Raw genomic sequence first — 16,563 nt, 5'->3', positions numbered from 1 at the left:
TGTATCACTGACTCTACAGTTCACTGTTCTCACAGTTAGCTGGCTAGCGTGCTGCTAACAAAAGATGAACATGGAGGTGTTTTTTCCCCATTTTGTAGCTGGAATGCAGGTCAAAAAATGACATAATTCAATCTTCCCACTTCTGAGGTAAGTCGAATGCAGCATTGGTCCCTTCAATGTTTATTGTTTATCAGGCCCTCTGAAGCAACTTTTTATTTTTATCACTTCTGTTTGGGCCTCAGGTGGCCTCAGTCCATTTCCAAATCAAAATCCCAGTGCGGTTCAATTGCAGTGTAAATCCATCCAGAATACATGGAGTGAAGCAAACATGCTGTGTCTTCTGGTAATTATTACACTGTGGGAGTCTCTGTGGTATGAACTGAGCAGTAAGCACAGTATCTAGGCACATACAAATATTTAGCCTAAATGCTAATCTCTAAACATTAGATACACTAAATGTTATAATGAAGATACAATATCCAAGTAGAAGAGAAACTTCTAAGAGCAAGAAAAATCATTACTCAACTATTTTACTCAGAAATTGGAGCACAAAGACTTTATTAAGCTGGCTAGCGTGCTGCTAACAAAAGAAGAACACTGAAGCATCCCTGGCTTTTCCCCAGTTTGTAGCTCAAACGCATGATGATCGAAATGCAGCATAAATCTCTCTCTCTCTCTCTCTCTCTCTCTCTCTCTGTGTGTGTGTATATGTGCATGTGTGTGCATGTGTGTGTGTGTCTCCTGCTGTGTCAGGGTTGGGCTTGATCAGAATGTCGTGCTGTGGTGGCAGATGAGCGCACGAGGGCAGCACAGCCTCATCAGTAACCGTCTCATTAACAATCCTATTAGCTGAAAGGAAGAAGTGTGCCAGTTGTCACTGTTCTCATTTAAAGCCAATTGGGGAGTTCACCACAACAGAAAGCTTCTTTCATTAATCTATGATTGAGATTTAATATCTCTTAAAAAAAATCAGACATGTTGACGTTATTACGTCCTTTTTGAAGGAAGGAGGCCCTTCAGGGACCGTTCTCTCATTTTCAGGGCTGCCCAGAGACAAACGTGATACACAAAGGAAGTAATTAGGAATAAGTCGCCTAGATATATTTCCTTGTTAATTTCTTTTTAATAGCAAACACAAATATCCAAAGCAAGTTCTTACTGGAACCTCAAGGGCCACTGATGTAGCCACAGTCAAAAACAATATTCCACTACAGTTAAACACGTCTGTGTGACATTAATGAGCAGTTTATATGAAAATATTTTCTAAATCAAACAACTGAAAACATCTGTGGACTTTTTTTTTTCTTTTTCTTTCTTATTTTCTTCTGCTTCTTTCTCTCTCACACACATTTGCACCCCACCTGGCTGCAATAAAAAATGACAAACTCATATTATTTAAAATGTCTAAAACATTTAAGCAACAGATCCAAAGTTTCTGGTTGATTTGTACACACAAAAAGTAGGTGAAAAGCACACTATGAGGTGTTTTGTTTTTTTTGGTGTGGTACATTGTGATCATGTCACTGTCTTTCAGGTTTTCCCCAGAGTGATTGCTCTTCTATCTGGCACAGAAACTTTTCCATGATCTGTCAGTGACAGGAGATGAAGTGACCATTAAGAATATTATCTATACTTGCAGCTCCTGAAGGAGCCAGTGAGACTCCATGCTGCTGTGCTGAAAGAAAATGGCATCATGTGTGTCACATATAGATGGCAGTGTTGATGTAGGCAGAAATGTGCTTCATGTATACCATTAATGTGAAAACATTTCTGCCTGAATTATTTTAGCAGATGTCACAAATTTGTCACCTGTTATGAGTGACTGCAGTGAGTTTTATAAGTTGGCAGCTACTCTATGTCTGTTAACGCTCAGCGTTAAAGGGTCGAAGCTTCCTAAAAGGGTTAGTTTGGATCTTTTTCTGGTAAACATTTTGTTGTAGGAATCTACATGGAACCGTTAAGACTTCCCCCAAGAGGGATGACCTAAGAAATAAAAAAAAAATTGCATGTGACCTTTTTTCCTTGTACTAACATCTGGGTTTTTGATGAATAAACCATTATAAGTTAAATATATATATATATATATAAAAAAAAAAACAGTTAAAGCCCTTAAGACCTCCTTGTTTGTCCATGTGGGTGAATCTTTAAAGGCTCAATGGAGAAGCTAACACATATAGTGTTTCACCATCATAAAGGTTTCGAAGTAAAGTTTAGGAAGTTAAGCCCCAGTGCAGTGGAAAGAATCAGTGACTAATCCCTGAATGACTTTATTTCTAAGAGTGCTCACATCCTTTCCGTTCACTCTTTCCATTAACCATTAAACTGACTTTCCAGTGTTACACAATGAGCAACTACGTTACAGAAATCAGACAAAACAAGGGCAAAATAAACATAAAGATGATAAATTTTTCTATATTCTATTTTACAATTTATTCACAAAACATAATTCCAAGTTTATTTAATGTTTTTTTTTTCTTTTCATTAAAGACCCGAACTAAATAGTCCTTTATTTTAAATTACATCGATTTTTGCAGTAAAAAATGGCTTATGAACAAATGAAAACTATTTTAGTAGCTAGTGTATCTAGCTACTGTATGTATTGAGTGTATCTAAAGACTGATTTCAGTGCAGGTTATTTATAATGCGTTACTGGAAAGCCGACTGAATCAAGTGGCTGTAAGATCGACGCTTTATTGCACCACATGGAAATGTGGACCTGAGACCGAAAGCGAAAGCGGCTGTGTGTGTGTGTGTGCGTGAGTGTGTGTGTGTGTGTGAGTGAGTGAGTGTGTGTGTGTGTGTGTGTGTGAGTGAGTGAGTGTGTGTGTGTGTGTGTGTGTATGTGTGTGCGCGTGAGTGAGTGTGTGTGTGTGTGCGCGCGCGCGTGTGTGCATGTGTGTGTGTGTGTGTGTGTGTGTTACGCAGGGCGTGGTGGCTGGTTCACTGAGCGGTTTGATGTTCTGCTTCAGCTCGGGCAGGGATTACTCTCAGGTCTGAACGCGGATTAGTGGATTCGTTCTGAGCTCTGTTTCAGGAATTAGATTTTATAAAACATTTCGGTGATGGCATGCCTCGACTTCTTCCGGGTACTGTGCCTCTCAGCGTGTTGTATTCTCAGAGGTAGGATTTGAGATCTTTGACTTACCCTCGTTGTTTATCCTCCTGCTGAAGTCTGTGAATACTTTCATTCTTCACGCGGTAAACCGCTGGCCTGATGTTTTCACACGGTAGTAGATTGCCTTACTGAAGCACGGGTTAGGGGTTTGCTTTATTTATGTTTTTTTTTAATTATTCTTTTCTATAATAAATTAACTTCAGTTAAAGGTTTGTTTCTCTCATGTTTGAGAGATTAAGCTAAATAACCACAAAGACTTTCTCAGACTCACTCTTACTAACATTATTCCACATTAAAAATGACCTTAATGACTCTCAGTCATTAAATCTGGTGGTTATTTAATTGCTGAAGAAACTAGCTGAGAATCCAATATGATCCAGACTATCATTCTGCAATCCAAACCATATTTGTTTTTGAATATGTTTCTAGGTGCCAGTGAAATCTTGGTGCTTGAGCCCTCGAGACTGGTGGTGGAATATGGAGCTAAAGCCTCAGCTAACTGTTCCACTAGCATCAGCCATAATGGAATGGGCTGGGAAGCCTCGCAGGGACCAGTGGATATGGTAGAAAATGCTCGGCTCCTCACCTGGACCGTGCCGACTCTTACACACTGGGATATACAGCCAATTTGCTATATTAACTTGCAAAATGAGTCACAGACTGAAAAGAATCTCCCAGTTACTGTTTACAGTTAAGTTGCTGTCTTTTAAATAACTTTATGTTTGAGTGATCAAGTGTCCAAAGATGCTGTAACTTATGCATTGTTGCCTTTAAAATGACTTTGCCATAAAACTGCTTGTGTTGTGGCATGAAACATAAAAGTGTTATAGTTTCAGGAAATGAAGCGAAGTGAATAAAACATGCCCAAATTTACATTGTATAACATGCACACCATGGAGCGTGTCTGGTCTGTTTACTCTTCTACATGCTACCATTATAAAGGGACTGTTCATCCAAATAATGGCTCAAAAGTGGCTACCAGTGAATGGACGGCTGCCAGTTAGAAACACTAGCTTTCATTCATCGGTAGCCATTATCACTGTTTAGTTGTTTTGTACTAAGCCATATTTTTACTCCACAGAGCTTCCCGATGCATTGTCTATCAGTTTTAAGAATTGCCCAGGACCAGTAACTGAGGGGGAAACCTGTAGGCTTCAGTGTGACATTCAAAATGTTGCACCTATTCGGTACCTTAAAGTCACGTGGTACAAACAGTTTCATATGGAACAAACTATGTCCTTTACTGAAACCACCATCATACCAGTGAACAAATCAATTAACTGCATGATCCAGCCCAGCAGAGATGATGATGGAGCTAAGTATTGGTGTGAGGCAAAGCTGGAACTGGGGCCAGACGGACCACAGCCTCCTCCTACAAAGAAATCGGATCCTGTCAGTATCACAGTACACTGTAAGTTTCTAAAATGCAACAGCCACATGTGCTCACACACAATGGATATGTTGAAAGCTGACTTCGTTGTCATTTAAAGAGGTAAGCAAAAGTGACAGAGCGCAGCAAGATGGTAAAAAAGCAAGGGCAGTGTCCTTTCTGCTTCTGAAGCTTGTTAGCCCAGTTCTGAGAAAGGTTAACTCTGTGCCATGTGATATTTTAACTGTTCTTTCTGAAACTTACGTTATTAGCTTTAGGTTTAGGTGTATATGACTGCACTGAACACTCCTGTATTATGTGACGTGCTTAGTGCACTGTTGTGTCTTTATGCTCCAGGACCTTGTACTTCCCTACTTTCATGTTTTATGGATCCAGCACTGTTTAGATCTTTTATGTGCTGATGACTAACTTTGACTAGCTGATTGCTTGTTTTTTTTTTTTTTTGCTTTCTTCAGACAAGCCAGTGTTCTCGAATGATACAGAGATCATAGTGTCAGGAGATGGGGAGATCACCTTAAACTGTACTACCAGAGCAAACCCTCCTTCTGAGTACACCTGGGAAGCACCATATCAGGAAAAGGCAGTTACGTTATCAGCCCCCTCATTATCTGTTTCTCGTTCAGGAAACTACACTTGCACTGCGTCAAACCCATATGGCAAGGCAAAGAAACTGTTCATCATCAAACCTAAATGTGAGTAACAAAGATTTATTTTGTTCTTATTTGATGTTCATTCCATCCATTTATTTTTATTTTTTATACAATGCAAATTGCACCATGGACCTTTCTCTTCAGTTTGGGCACTTAATATACACCATGATAGATTTATATTTATATATCTGATATATCACACAAACTTTATATTCAGCTACTCATTCATACACATTTGTGAACATACTATGACATGTATTCATTATAAGTAAAAAAAAAAAATATACAATTTATAACTTAAATTAGTTCTCAGCTGGTGAAGCACTATGTTCCTTGAGCTCTGCTGATTTTAGTGCTAAAGATAAAATAATACCTGTGCTTTAGTTCCTAATATCTTTTTCTCATAGATCGTGCCAACACCACTTTGTGGGCTATTTTGGGGGTCGGATTACTCTTTGCTGCGCTGCTGATTACAGTTTACATCATCAGAAAAAGGTATACGCCATGTAAAAGGTCTGCCAACCAGAGTAAGTCACCCTCTCCAGCAGTTCAGAGAGAGGAAGGTGAAGAGTTAGTTTCACCTGTTAAATAAGCTAAATTTGTTTCCAGAAAATGTGTGTTTTTGTGCCAGTGGTTGCACATAGTGATTCTTATTCTGGTACAGCATTGAGTAGCAAAGAGATCATGAGTTATAATCTCAGAGATGCTTGGTCTATTTGTAGTTTTTTTTCTGTTTTTAATGTGCTGTGACATGAAAAATAATCATCTTGCCCAAGGTTTAGACAAACAGGAGAAGAGAAACCCTGCTGTTGTGACTAAGACCTGTGTTAATCTGTCTGTGAAGCCTTCACTCTCATTTGCATTCAGTTCTACATATATTCTCTTCAGACACATTTACATTTTTTGGCTCCAGTTCACATTCCGATTTTACTACATAAATAATCACTATCACAGATAAGAGTGCTATTGTAGTGAAAATCAGCACGGCTGTGATTCGGCCATAGTCATGAAGCCGCAGGTTCGATTGCGACTGTGAAGTTGCTTTTTTTAACAGTTCTATAAACAAGCAATTAATATTGATAAATTATTAAGAAATTAACTAACATTTCACACACAGTATGTCCAAATGATTTGTTTATTTTTTATTTTTTATATTTTGAAGAGAGCTGTATGTGTTGCCATGGTAACATGCAAACTGACTGACAGCCAGTAGTGTAGTAACAGTTTCAGTGTAATGAACTATTGTTAGAGTTGGAATTTTTGTGTAGAGAACATGGACAAGCGGAGTGATACACACAGTGAAATGTCCAAGTGCTTTTTGCTAAATATCAGCACTCTTGGAACGCTGCTTGTCCAATCAGATTAATGGACCGGAACTTTGTAGGCCACATACATCTGTACATCTTGGTTGATACAATTCTGCATTGTGTATATGTATTATGTATTATTTAGCATGAGGTGGATATATAGTGGGCATATACTGTATGTTTACACACAAATAATTCAGTCTTTTTTAAGTCACTTAGTGTCACTAGGGAGAATGAAGCTGTAAGTTCATTCTTTTCGTTCATTGCTGCTGATTGCAATTACTTTTTACAGCTGGCCCTGAAGTGACTTACAGTGGAGTAACCATACATATAGCAGAGTTACAGCAGAGTTACCACATGGTACAGTCCATCACATCAACTATGGATTAACTGTGACAACCAGAATAATCAACCAGCAGTGTCAAAATACTTTTTTTTGTCTAATTATGACCAGTATATCTATTTTATTTTATTATTTTTTTTTTTTTAAACATAATCTATTTTTTCGGAAGTGTTTTGCTTGAAAAAAAGGGGGCAGTCGTGGCTTAATGGTTAGAGTCTTGGACTTGTAACCCGAAGGTGAACCTGAAGGTCGTGGGTTCCAGTCTCTGGTCCAGCAGGGATTGTAGGTGGGGGGAGTGAATGACCAGCGCTCTCTCCCACCCTCAATACCACGACCGAGGTGAGACCCTTGAGCAAGGCACTGAACCCCCAACTACTCCCCGGGCGCCGCAGCAAAAAAAAAAAAAAAAAAAAAGGCTGCCCGCTGCTCCGGGTGTGTGTTCACTACTGTGTGTGTGCACTTGGATGGGTTAAATGCAGAGCACAAATTCCGAGCATGGGTCACCGTACTTGGCTACACGTCACTAAAAGGAAGGTGTGCTTGGGGTATCTTTGTAAAATTAAATGCTACTTGGTTTGACATGTTGTTTTCTAAGCAAAAAAAACAATGGTATGCTGCCACCAGTTACATCTAGCAGGCATGGTTCATCTATTTTGTTGATTATACCTGTTTTTTTAAAGTAATTTACTGATGGTACTATATAAATATGTTCAACTGTCTAAACATTGGGCTAAAAAGATATCTGTTTGATGTCTGTGTGCTTAATAAAAGTCGTGTTGTGCTAACTACTTGCTATGGCCTACATTAAAAGGGGGAGAATGTGAGCTTGTACAGACGGGTGGAATATACTATTACTGTTATTATTACTATATAATTATATATTACTATATAAGTGCAAATAATATGATTGAAGTTTGCTGCTTTTTGCAAATTCACAGTAATAACACCACAAAGAATCTCAGAAGCAAACCTTCAATTGTGCTGCATTCGACTAAACGTCGTAGCTCGTAAATCCCAACTCCAGCCTAGGAAAAACTAAAATAAACGCCCCCTCAAATCCTACTCAGGAACGCAGGGCGGACTCCTCAACCCCCAAGTTCAGCAAGTGGTAGCTCAGTGGCTAAGGTTCAGATCCCATCACCACCAAGCTGACACTGCTGGGCCCTTGAGCAAGGCCCTTAACCCTCAACTGCTCAGTTGTATAAATGAGATAAATGTTACTGTGTTTACTGCTCACAGCATGAACAGTAAACACAGTAACACCTCTTACCTTTAAATGAGTTATACTGTATATACAAGTGCTTTAGATAAATCAACACACAGACACATTCACTTGTTAAATCTGTAACACTGACTCTACAGTTCACTGTTCGGAGGAGGACAATATACATCACTCATCACAGTTAGCTGGCTAGCTTGTTGCTAACAAAAGATGAACATGGAGGTGTTTTTTCCCCATTTTGTAGCTGGAATGCACAGAGGTAAAAAAATGACATAATTCTAATCTTCCCACTTCTGAGGTAAGTCGAATGCAGGTCCCTTCAATAAGTGTTTATCAGGCCCTCTGAAGCAGCTTTTTTTTTATCACTTCTGTTTGGTCTATTTCCAAATCAAAATCCTCAGTTGCAGTGTAAATCCATCCAGAATACATGGAGTGAACCAAACATTATGAAGCGCATTATTCCACATGGCAGCTATACGTGAGATGGTAATAAATACCAGAGAATAGACCTGGAATGTTACAGAACGTGTTACAGAAAAATGCTCCATACAGTTCACTAATATTACTTATGTTAACTATTTTAAACTGTGTTTATGTAAGCATTTATCTATTTATTAATTAACAGCAGCTATGTATTTTTTTCATGTTCAGGTGATTTTATGCAGAAGGTTCACGCCTTCCACCTTATTTCTGGCCAGTTAATGAAAGACTTTAATTCCCCACCTATTCCAATAAACCACTCATTTTTAAATCTGTGAAGTGTGAAACCAAATTGGACCAAATATACAAATGAATCATTTTTTTTATCCTGATTTGGACTAGACAATCTTTCAAACAGGGTACTTCCACAGTTGAGGGTACCATTACATTTACGAATGTACATTTGTAGATGTATGTAAAGGTAAAAGATTTTAACAGGTAAAGTGTGCTTCACAACAACCTACGTGCATATCTCAGATAAATAATTTGGGGGTGCTGTTATAGGAAAATTATCAGTGATGCGGTGGGGTGAAGTGAAGAGCTGTTCACTCCGAAGTTGATTATTTTCCAATAATAACATGTCCTGAAGTTCTTTATCCACACACACACCAACAATTAAAATAAAAAAATGATATTTTTTGATTTATTAATGAACAACACATCATACTTTAAACCATTAAAAGTTACATTTAATGTTACATTATACATTACAGCATTACATTATCTTACATTATAGCAGCTAAAAGCAGTAACATCAACACCTTCTGACCAGATCTAGAGGTGATGCTGTTACTGGCGCCTACAGACACTTCGGAGCAAATCTTGGCTCATTTAGTTGGTTTCAGCTCTCTGAGAGCTTTGTCTTTCATGACAAGTGTGCATCACTAAACCTAAATCAACTGCACTCTGAACACACTTATATATCATACTGTACTACATCTCAAGTTTAGCAGGGTGCTGATGATTCACTGATTATAACGCTAAAGTAGTAGCTCCCTTAATAAAAAACAAGCCACAATATAATGAATCATTTTATGACTAGAGTTTCTGACTCCAGAGATAATATATCAAAAAACATACATATACACTATATAGCCAAAAGTATGTGCACCCCTGACCATCACACCCACATGTGGTTCTTCCTCAAACTGTTACCACAAAGTTATACACAATTGTATAGAATGTTTCTGTGTGCTGTAGCGTTACAGTTTCCCTTCACTGGAACTAAGAGGCTGAAACCTGTTCCAGCATGACAATGCCCCTGTGCACAAAGCGAGCTCCATGAAGACATGTTGTTTGAAGGTTGGAGTGGAAGAACTCAAGTCTCCTGCACAGAGCCCTGACCTCAACCCCACTGAGCACCTTTGGGATGAACTGGAACACCGACTGAACCCCAGACCTCCTCGACATCCCAACATCAGCGCCTGACCTCACTAATGCTCTTTTAGCTGAATGAACACAAATCCCCACAGCCACGCTCCAACATCTAGTGGAAAGCTTCCCAGAAGAGTGGAGCTTATTATAACAGCAAACACAGGGGAATAAATCTGGAATGAGATGTTCAACAAGCACATATGGGTGTGATGGTCAGATGTCTATAAACTTTTGGCCTGAATAGTGTATGTAATATTAACCAGTTTTCCTTATGTTAGAATTTGCTGGCCTTGAAATGCTTGTAATTATTACACTGTGGGAGTCTCTGTGGTATGAACTGAGCAGTAAGCACAGAATCTAGGCACATACGCATATTTAGCCTAAATGCTAATCTCTAAACATTAGATACACTAAATATTATAATAAAGATACAATATCCAAGTAGAAAAGAAACTTCTAAGAGTAAGAAAATCATTATTACTCAACTATTTTACTCAGAAATTGGAGCAGGACTAAGACTTTACTAAAGTTATACTGCAGTTGGCATTTTGAAGTCAAATTATTAGCAAGTCAAAGACATTCAATTTGTCTTCATATAAGCAAGTCAAAATAACATGTACACCTATCCATGACGGTTTCTTTACTGTACTGTTTATTAGGCACCTACATTGTATTTACACTCATTAGGCCATTTTATCAGGTACACTGAACATACGGATGCACTCTGTAGGTACACAGTTACTGGGCTCATTAATCGAGCTGGCTACAAAGAATTTACTTGCAGGAGCATTTACACAAGCAGTGTGGTGTTCAGGAAAATTCTGTTAGTTCATAAAAAAACATTTGTAGATATATACATGAGTTCCTGAGTCTGTGTAAATGTACATATGAGGAGACTTGCTAATGTGTATGTGTATAACTGCCATGGCTTACTGCATGCGATTACTTTCGCCTCTTTAGTCATTTTGTCATTTTCAGCTCTGTCTGAACTTTGTCTTGTCTTTGTCTTTTGTAGAGATTTGTGTGCATCTCTAAAACCTAAACTGGCTGTGCTGCGAAAGCACTTGGTCATTTACAGGTGATTAGCATCCAGTCCACATGATCACACGCATATGAAACTCAGCGGGACCACAACTTCTGTAAATCTGATGGAAATTTTTATTCTGGTTTTGTATACAAAAACTTTTACGCACAATTTACTGGACATTTGATAAACGAGGCTCAGTGACTCCATCTATCTGATGCTGTGCACAATATACAAGCTTCTCTTTACCGACAGGCTACAGACAGTAATTATACTCCTATAAACAAGGGCACGGTGGACAATACTTAAGGAATTGTACTTTGTTACTAGACTTAACTATTAGTTTGGTGTATTTATACTTGTATTCTTACTTAGTTACATTTTCAAGAAAACCCTCCTTAAATTTTTTATTTAGAACTTCAAAGTTGAAAGATCTCTTCTTCTGTCATACAGCCAGTGACTGTACGCCGTACATCAATAAAATGGGCTCAATTTAGCATCCAGTCAGGTTCATCAAACAGGTGTGTATGTGCTCATTTTATTTTAAAAATACCCTTTAAAATGTTAAACAAGTTGAGACATTAAATCAACTATCATAGACATTACACACAATGTTAGAAATATTCATGTATGTGATAATTACAGGGGAAGTTGGAAGATTTTTAGGTTGAAAAAAAAAATTGCAGGGCTCTGGCGTGTTTGGACATCTTAGTGAGGTCTTCACACCTGAAAGGGCAAAGTGTCAGTAGAGCAAGGACAGCTCAGAATACAGTGTAACTACTGTTGATTTTTTGTACTGTAAAAGTTGTAATGTTTTAAATGGATATAAAGGGAGAGTTACACATACCATCTGTAAATCCATCCAATTAAAACATAAGGAAGACATGTGAAACTAAACACCTGCGAAAAGGAAAAGACGCATGAATCTTAATGTCCGTTTTTACTAGAAACCCATACAGAATCTTTTTAATTTTTGTGTCTATGCTGTGAAGGTGAAGAGTCCTTCACCTCCATATGCTCCACAGCGCTCGTATGCTGTATGTATTAGGGTAAAGCTGTCATCTCTCTCCATAATATATAGCATTCACATTATCATTTATCATCCAGATATTTTCAGATTTTCTAAACAGTTGCTGATTTTTTTATTTCAGAAAAATAAAATCAGTGTAACTAAAAAAAACCTTTGACACATCATTCAGTGACATGTACAGTATATGTATCTTACAATAATTTCAGTACTTTCAATGCTTCATGAAAATGTCATAACTGCAGTCCTTACTGTCCCAGATTTATTTATCTTTAAGGTGTTCAGCCTATTCCCAGTCTGTTGTAGTTGACCATACCTTGTGTTGAATTATGTCCAGAGTCTCATAAAGTCTTACCTTTGGATTTGAGCTTGACGATGAACTGCTTGCTTGATTTGCCCAGTAAATTGTACGCAGTACAGGTGTAAGTGCCTGAGGAAGAAGCTGTGAGAAGCGGTTGATTATTGTCACGCTCCTGCAGGTGCAGTGAGCTCCAGCTGTACAGAGGTGGTGGATTTCCTCCTACTGAGCAATTAAGCATGATCTTATCGCCATCATCGAGCTCGACGACCTCCTGCTGTGGGTCGAATGAGTCAGGAGGGTCTGAGGGAAAATAATCATGAACATCTTCACCAATGTTCTCACAAAACAATGATACTGAACTATAGACAATGCTGGCTGGATGCACTTACAGTGAACATTAATGCTGAGAGGCTCTGATTTCACTTTGGGAGGAGGTTGAGGTCCTTCCAGTCCCAGTTCCAGTGCTGCCTCACAACTGTATGGAGCTCCATCCTCTGCCTTGCTTGGAGTGATCAGCAGCGTAGAAGACACTTGGACTGGGGTGGCAGGTGACAGCTCAGAGAACGTGTTATTGTAAACTTCAGTCTGCCCTCGGTACCACCGCAGTGTGAGATACTGGACTGGTGCAATGTTCTGCACCTCACACAGCAGCTGGTACTCTCTGCCTTCCACCATGGCTCCGGTGTGGTTCACCAAGCTGATGGAGATGCTGTCTGGAGTTTCTGGCAAATCAAAAAGTAATATGGTCACTCCTTCAACCTTTAACTCTATAGATAAAGTCTTATTATCTAAGCAATAATACATGCACATTACTATTCAAGATGGTTTTTCATACTGTATAGAACAAGGTTGAGCTTCTCTTCACACTGTCTGGGTGCAGTGAAGAAAACTCCGTAGCAGATTGGCTCCTCAATCCAGTCAATCAAGCTATCCACCTGCCACTGGACTGTGAGGTCATGGTGAGTGTATGATGCACCAATGGCTGACTCCCATCCTAACACACGTACAGGCCGGGACGCCACACAGCTGACTGACACCGGTTCTCCAAACCTCACCACTGCTCTTGAGGGAGAAATCTCAAGAGAGCAGTCATCACCTGATGCTAAGGACAGTGGGAGATTATCATAGACATCTACTGCACTGCAAGATTTCAATACTTGTAAGGGAAGCACTATCCATCAGCAGACTTACTGTACAGATAGAGACTGAATGAAATTGGCTGTTTTTCAGGGGGGTATTACTGATCAGGAAAGTCTGTTCTCTCTTTTCCACAAGCATTGTGACCAACCTCTATAAAAAAGGCTGCATAAAAGAAGGTGTGTACCCTCTTCACTGGCCTCACTCTTATGTCTTCCCACCACAATATCTCCGTCTAAATACTCCAGTAACTTTATCATTAAAATAGCTTAAAGCTTTGGGTCTGATTTTATGTGGCTGTTGGTTTCAGAAATAGAATTAAAGAGACAAAGATAGAGAAAACACACTGGTCACATGATCGATTTTTACATTCCAGTCATTCACCTCTGCGTGCTTGTGTGTGTGATCTGCTCTCAGGATCTCAGTACAAACACAGAGTCAGAGACTTGGGAGGCAATCTTGGAACAGGTCCATAACTCCTCCATGTGCACATATCTATAGTGTTCTACAGTGCTGAGTTGTCCATAGAGTACACTGGTCTAAGAGCAAACTCATCAACACATTGCTCTCACATTTTACTGAATTAGTAGTATTCTGACACTGTTAGCTAGGAGACTCTTTCTAGTTCACTGAAAAAACCCGCACCCACAAAACCCTCCCACGTCTTTGGATAAAGTCGGCTGGTTTTTTTTCTCTCCCTTCTTTTTTCTCCCCCTTTCCTTACTTCACTTCTATGTTATGCTATGTAATATTATGTTGTTATGTAGCTTTATTTTTATATTTGACAATGTTATTTGTTGGATTGTATGCTTGTTTATGTATTCTGTTTGATTACTTGCCACATAAAACATTATAAATAAATCATAAAAATGTAGTTTTAATACAGAGAATGTTCCTTTCATGTTCAGAAAACACTTCACATTTTTCCATTTATAAAACTCAAGGTCATTATAAACTAAATATAGAATTGTGCATATCATCTGTACTTCAGGCTCCTGCCAACTGTGTTAACTTACCTGTTTGGAGGATGAAGAGAACAAGGCATTTCAGCATATTCTGGAGCATGTTTGAGATTTAGTTGAAATCTACACAGTCCTGGTGCAGAGGCGAAAGGAATTCCGACTTGATCCTGCTTGGCAACCCAAAAACTGAGCTGTGACTTCTAACAAAAGCTCTGCTTTGCATCGCTGCTCTTGTCCATGCCATAGTTCGACTGAAGGGGGACCAGAAGGGACTGGGGCCCCCAGTAAAGCAAACCTTCTTTACACTGAAAACAATTGTAAGCACCCCCTCCTCGCTTCTAATGACGTTGCAGCGGGTTCGAGGGAAGCTTGCAAACCTTGAATTCAAATCAGGGGCAGTAGTTAAGGAGAATGTTCTGACTAATGTTCATAGTTTCTTATTGTGTTTCCAATTCAGAGCAAAATGATCCATTTAAATGTATGTGTACATGCGGTGTACATGAGCATACAGTATATACATGAGCAGTGTTGTAGCTGTATTATGTATCTCTTTGCTTTGCTAGAAGGAAGTCGCTTCAGCACACTACTCAGCACAGCAACACACCCAGTGCATTTTAGCAGCAGACTGGTTACAGTAGACTTTAATGCATCCCAGCTGTATGAAACTCATTGGACTGACTATATGTATGAACAGAGCAGGAAACTGCTTCATTCTTTTGAGTTTGAAAACAAAATACTGTAGTTACAAATACTTTGTACAACATCTATGTAATGATATTGTATTCTTTTTGATGTGATGTCTTCTTTATTAACTGGGATAATGTGATTTGGCAGGCCGTTTCAAAATGTCCCTAGCGCAGCCAAGTTGCTATGCCAACATGCTCCACACAAACACTCCAACACACACGGTTTTTGGCAGGAACAATTTCAAACAGAGGGCTTTTTTTTGTTTAAGTTACCAATGGGACATAAATGGACACCATCTGATAAACACAAGCTACTCAGACAACTTTCATTTTAATTTTGCAGAACTCCTTGCTGTCGTGTGATGTCAGGTATAAGGACATGAAAGGACATCCCTGTGAAATGGCGGGTTTCACCTCACTGTACCATTACAATAAACATTCGCAGTCATGACATATATAAATATTTACCTTAGTGCTTGTATAATCACGACGTGATTGGCCATGTTACTCCCTCACCATGGACAGGACACTAATGTTATATTTACACCAGTGTATTATTGCTGACCTTCAGAAATTGAAGACTTAGCAATTGAAGTGCAGTGGTAAGATGTTGGAGTTGTTGTAGGAGGAGAGCGGCACACATTCAGTTACACACATGATTCCAGATCAGTCAACCTAGCAAAGCCTACAGTGAGTTTTTTAATTAGCTAAGTGTACAGCTGGTTGGCTACTTCATCCAAACAAACAGCAGCCACTAAATACTACTGGACATCTGATTGTTGTTTTAGTTTAGCTAGTTTAGCAGCTAACTTTATTAGAGCTAACTTTATTAACGCTGCTGAGTATAAAAGCGAGAATGAAAGCGTGTAGGGGCAGTCGTGGCCTAATGGATAGAGAGTCGGACTTGCAACCTGAAGGTGAACCTGAAGGTTGTGGGTTCGAGTCTCAGGTCTGGCAGGGATTGTAGGTGGGGGGAGTGAATGACCAGCGCTCTCTCCCACCCTCAATGCCACGACCGAGGTGAGACCCTTGAGCAAGGCACTGAACCCCCAACTACTCCCTGGGCGCCGCAGCAAAAAAAGGCTGCCCACTGCTCCGGGTGTGTGTTCACGGTGTGTGTGTTCACTACTGTGTGTGTGCACTTGGATGGGTTAAATGCAGAGCACAAATTCCGAGTATGGGTTACCATACTTGGCCACAAGTTACTTCACTTCACTTCATTATTGCTGTTGGCCTGGATAGAGTGCAATAGAGTGAGTAAAGTTACAAGCTAGCCTGTTAGGTAACAGTATTACTGTTTGGGAGGATAACAGATTTTCTGGAGGATAACAGATTACACCAACAGAAAAATGACCTGCGGAACAGAAAGGGAAAACATCTTGCCAGTGCTGAAAAGTCTTTTCTCACTTCTTGTTCAGTTTCATTGCTTTCTGGATGCTTTCTTTTCCACTGCATCGTCTCATGCTGTTTAGTAGTTTGTCATTATAATCTGTGTCAACATAAACCACAACCTCTGGCTGAACATCAGCAACACTGCAATAACCC

At 39.3% G+C, this 16,563-nt stretch overlaps 2 protein-coding genes across 4 annotated transcripts; one reads left to right on the top strand and one right to left on the bottom strand.

Annotated features, from left to right (window-relative positions):
* Positions 1-2,888: 2,888 nt before the first annotated feature.
* LOC113535857 (carcinoembryonic antigen-related cell adhesion molecule 5) lies at positions 2,889-7,590 on the top strand. 2 transcript variants are annotated; one of them, XM_026929394.3, is made up of 6 exons: positions 2,889-3,120; positions 3,545-3,805; positions 4,197-4,526; positions 4,961-5,197; positions 5,563-5,650; positions 6,755-7,590. In XM_026929394.3, the coding sequence occupies exons 1-6, from the start codon at positions 3,063-3,065 to the stop codon at positions 6,762-6,764; spliced, it is 984 nt and encodes a 327-aa protein (XP_026785195.1). In that variant the 5' UTR covers positions 2,889-3,062; the 3' UTR covers positions 6,765-7,590. The 2 variants fall into 2 exon arrangements, with proteins under 2 accessions (XP_026785195.1, XP_026785194.1); XM_026929393.3 differs by having other exon boundaries at positions 5,563-7,590.
* A 3,836-nt stretch (positions 7,591-11,426) lies between these two features.
* On the bottom strand, positions 11,427-14,606 carry LOC113535937 (pregnancy-specific beta-1-glycoprotein 8). Of its 2 annotated transcripts, XM_026929525.3 has the most exons (6): positions 14,387-14,604; positions 13,069-13,335; positions 12,623-12,955; positions 12,288-12,533; positions 11,753-11,805; positions 11,427-11,631 (listed from the first exon to the last, which is right to left on the bottom strand). In XM_026929525.3, the coding sequence occupies exons 1-5, from the start codon at positions 14,433-14,435 to the stop codon at positions 11,798-11,800; spliced, it is 903 nt and encodes a 300-aa protein (XP_026785326.1). In that variant the 5' UTR covers positions 14,436-14,604; the 3' UTR covers positions 11,427-11,631; positions 11,753-11,797. The 2 variants fall into 2 exon arrangements, with proteins under 2 accessions (XP_026785326.1, XP_034154284.1); XM_034298393.2 differs by lacking the exon at positions 13,069-13,335 and having other exon boundaries at positions 14,387-14,606.
* Positions 14,607-16,563: the final 1,957 nt, after the last annotated feature.

Source organism: Pangasianodon hypophthalmus, chromosome 23 (genome assembly GCF_027358585.1).
Source record: "Pangasianodon hypophthalmus isolate fPanHyp1 chromosome 23, fPanHyp1.pri, whole genome shotgun sequence".
Classification (NCBI taxonomy): domain Eukaryota; kingdom Metazoa; phylum Chordata; class Actinopteri; order Siluriformes; family Pangasiidae; genus Pangasianodon; species Pangasianodon hypophthalmus.
This window is presented reverse-complemented; position numbering and strand designations above follow the sequence as displayed.

Excerpts from the sequence above, each read along its gene's own strand:
- LOC113535857 (XM_026929393.3), top strand. The coding sequence starts at position 3,063 with ATGGCATGCCTCGACTTCTTCCGGGTACTGTGCCTCTCAGCGTGTTGT. Across the intron at positions 3,121-3,544 it reads AGCGTGTTGTATTCTCAGAG|GTGCCAGTGAAATCTTGGTG; the intron begins GTAGGATTTGAG and ends ATATGTTTCTAG. Across the intron at positions 5,198-5,562 it reads GTTCATCATCAAACCTAAAT|ATCGTGCCAACACCACTTTG; the intron begins GTGAGTAACAAA and ends TTTTTCTCATAG.
- LOC113535937 (XM_026929525.3), bottom strand. The coding sequence starts at position 14,435 with ATGCTCCAGAATATGCTGAAATGCCTTGTTCTCTTCATCCTCCAAACA. Across the intron at positions 13,336-14,386 it reads TCTCTTCATCCTCCAAACAG|CATCAGGTGATGACTGCTCT; the intron begins GTAAGTTAACAC and ends CACTGTCCTTAG. Across the intron at positions 12,534-12,622 it reads TCTCAGCATTAATGTTCACT|ACCCTCCTGACTCATTCGAC; the intron begins GTAAGTGCATCC and ends ATTTTCCCTCAG.